A 3,048-nucleotide genomic window follows, 5' to 3' on the forward strand; every position below is an offset into this window, starting at 1 on the left:
ATATGCCAAGTTTGGATGAATCTAATCGAATCTCGCTTAAGTTTAAAATTCCCGAAATTTTATTTGGGGGACGCGACTGGGAAGCGACGTCCCCAAACGCGGCACGAACGAAACATGTCCCCCAAACGCTCAATCTGGCACGGTTTGGGGGACGGTTTGGGGGACGCGACTGGAGATGCTCTCAAGGGTGGTAGGGCGTCGAAAACTTTTGCTCCAACAGACACGCGAAATAGCACGCGCTATATTTTTTGCCATGCGGGATAAATCATCTGCACCGCTGTTATGGCCCTCGGCGCAACTCCTCCAGTTTCATGGGTGTGCGCGCCCGCCCGAACCAGCGGTGCTCGCCTCACCCTCGGCACCTTCGCCACTATGGAGCAGGCGGCGCGCGCCTACGGCGCGGCAGCATGGCGCCTCGGGCGCCATCACCAGCAGCTCAATTACAAGGATTGCACCTCGCTTGAGGAGGCGGAGTTCTTGGCCGGCTTCGACAACCTCGTCACCGCCGAGCAGCGCCTCCGCCGCCAGCAGCTTCAGCGTCGCCTCGCCATTGCGGAGACGGATGAACGCACCATGGAAGCGTGGGCCGCCACCTTCCCGCAGGACGTCTTGGACGAGCATGCCTTCTATGCGCAGAAGAAGGCGGAGCGCAGGGCGAATAAGTAGGTCATTCGTGCGTGCAAGCGGTTTATCGAGGCGCAGGAAGCCGGCCTAAGGACCATCGATGAAAATGATGAACGTTGGCCGGATGTCATAGTCGTCGGGATCATTGCATTGCAACTTCTCCAATTTTTAGATGTATTGTATCCGTTTAGTTAATTATTGTTCTTGTCGTTGTTTTAAAACCTATTTTTAGTCATATGTTTGATCTTATTTTAAATCATATGTATGCAAAACTTGTTTTTGACGTTGTGTTTTACAGCGCCTGGTAAACCACTGTTTTCCGCTATATTTTTTCGCGCGTCTGAAAATCTAGAGACACGTCCACACCTAAAAAAGTGAAAACCGGAAGGTGCGCGCGTTTGTTAGAGATGCTTTTACATGTAAAGGAAGGAAATACTGGCTACCGCCAAGAGATTTGCCAACACCGCAATGGCGATGTTGGAGGAAAGGCAAGAGGCAGAAGAAGTGATGGAGAATTTCCTCAAAAGAGAGCGCGAACATGTAGAATACTTCGAAGAGGCCAAATCACTCCGACGAGGAGGGAAGCCATCATCGACGATGCCGGCAAGGAAGTAGATAGGATCCGTCGGGAAGTCATTGGCCCTTGGAAGATCAATTTTGCAACCCCCATCGATCAACAGCCGCTCACAACTCCAAAGGATAATATGAAGAAGGCCGCGGAGCTTTTGGCCAAGAAAGATGAGGAAATCAACATCAACCACCTCCGCACACTCGTTGCTTCAGTAATGAAGCAACATAGTAAGGCAGACACTTCGCGCAGGTTGGAATCCAACCCGGAACTATGTGTATCCACCGCGCAGAAGGACGCCTCGGGTAGGAAGCATCGTGATGATGAATCGCGCACTGGATCCACGGAGCGCAGAAGGAGAACCAGAGAACACCCAAATCTGATCCCCGCACCTTCGAAACACCTCCGAAGGGCCCAAAAAAGGGAAACGATCCGATGTACACTGGTAGGGACAAGTACCACAACCCATCACCTACGCCGCGAAACCCGCGTCCTCCTCCGCCACCTCGCCGCCGTAGTCCAGTCGGAAACACCAGACCCCATGGGCCTGGTTGAATTAATATTCGTGACAACATGGTCCCTCAGAGGAATCAGAACACGGAGCGTGATACGTCCAAAACGTATCTACTTTCCCGAACACTTTTGCTATTGTTTTGCCTCTAATTAGTGTATTTTGGATGCAACTAACACAGACTAACGCTGTTTTCAGCAGAACTGCTCTGGTGTCTCATTTTTGTGCAGAAATCCAACTTTCAGGAAAATCCTCGGAATTTATGCGAAAGGTCTTATTTTCCCGGGAGATTGACGGAGCCAGAAGGGCAAGCCAGGTGGAGGCCCGAGGGCCCCACACACTAGGCCGGCGCAGCCCAGGAGGGGGGCGCGCCGCCCTGTTGTGTGGCCCCCTCGGCTGGCCTCCGACGCCCTCCTTTGGACTACTTAACGCCTTCGACCTAAAAACGCACGGGGGGTAAGAAGAAATCGCCAGAAGACATCCAGTACGCCGCCACCGTCGCGAAACTCCGTCTCGGGACCAGAAACTCCGTTCTGGCACTCCGCCGGGACGGGGAATTAGAGGAGATCATCGCCATCATCACCACCGACGCCTCTCCATCGACCAGCCATGTTTCCCCCATCCATGTGTGAGTAATTCCCCCGCTGTAGGCTGAAGGGGATGGTAGGGATTGGATGAGATTGGTCATGTAATAGCATAAGATTGTTAGGGCATAGTGCCTAGTGTCCGTAATTGGTACTTTTATGATATTGCTGCAACTTGTTATGCTTAATGCTTGTCACTAGGGCCCGAGTGCCATGATCTCAGATCTGAACGTGTTATCAATTCATTATGATATTCATTGCTTTATGATCTTACCTGCAAGTTGTATACACGTATTGCTGTCCGGAACCCGAGGCCCCAAAGTGACAGAAATTGGGACAACCGAAGGGGATGGCGGTGATATGAGGATCACATCTGTTCACGGAGTGTTAATGCTTTGCTCCGGTGCTCTATTAAAAGGAGTGCCTTAATTTCCAGTAGATTCCCCTAGAGGCCCGGCTGCCACCGGCTGGTAGGACAAAAGGTGTTGTGCAAGTTTCTCATTGCGAGCACGTACGACTATATATGGAACACATGCCTATTGATTGATTAGTACTTGGACACCGTTTTATTATTATCTGCAAATGTCCTGCTTCGATTGTTACATGAGTTTCTCTCATCCATGCAATGCCCGTTCATCCATCCCTGTGCCTATAGTATTTTAATCCTGCTGTTTACTATAATCACTACTGCTGTCTTTGTTACTCTACTGCTGTTATTTCACTACTGCTACTGCTATAAAACTGTTACTACTGATAAACTC

The 3,048-nt window shown here is 50.8% G+C and overlaps 1 protein-coding gene across 1 annotated transcript; it reads left to right on the forward strand.

Annotated features, from left to right (window-relative positions):
- The first annotated feature begins 282 nt into the window (after positions 1-282).
- On the forward strand, positions 283-666 carry LOC127299553 (uncharacterized). The gene has a single exon (XM_051329520.1). The coding sequence runs from the start codon at positions 283-285 to the stop codon at positions 664-666; it is 384 nt and encodes a 127-aa protein (XP_051185480.1).
- The last annotated feature ends 2,382 nt before the right edge of the window (positions 667-3,048 follow it).

This window comes from Lolium perenne, chromosome 5, assembly GCF_019359855.2.
Source record: "Lolium perenne isolate Kyuss_39 chromosome 5, Kyuss_2.0, whole genome shotgun sequence".
NCBI lineage: Eukaryota > Viridiplantae > Streptophyta > Magnoliopsida > Poales > Poaceae > Lolium > Lolium perenne.

Bases quoted from the DNA above. Each gene is read 5' to 3' on its own strand.
- LOC127299553 (XM_051329520.1), top strand. From the start codon at position 283: ATGGCCCTCGGCGCAACTCCTCCAGTTTCATGGGTGTGCGCGCCCGCC.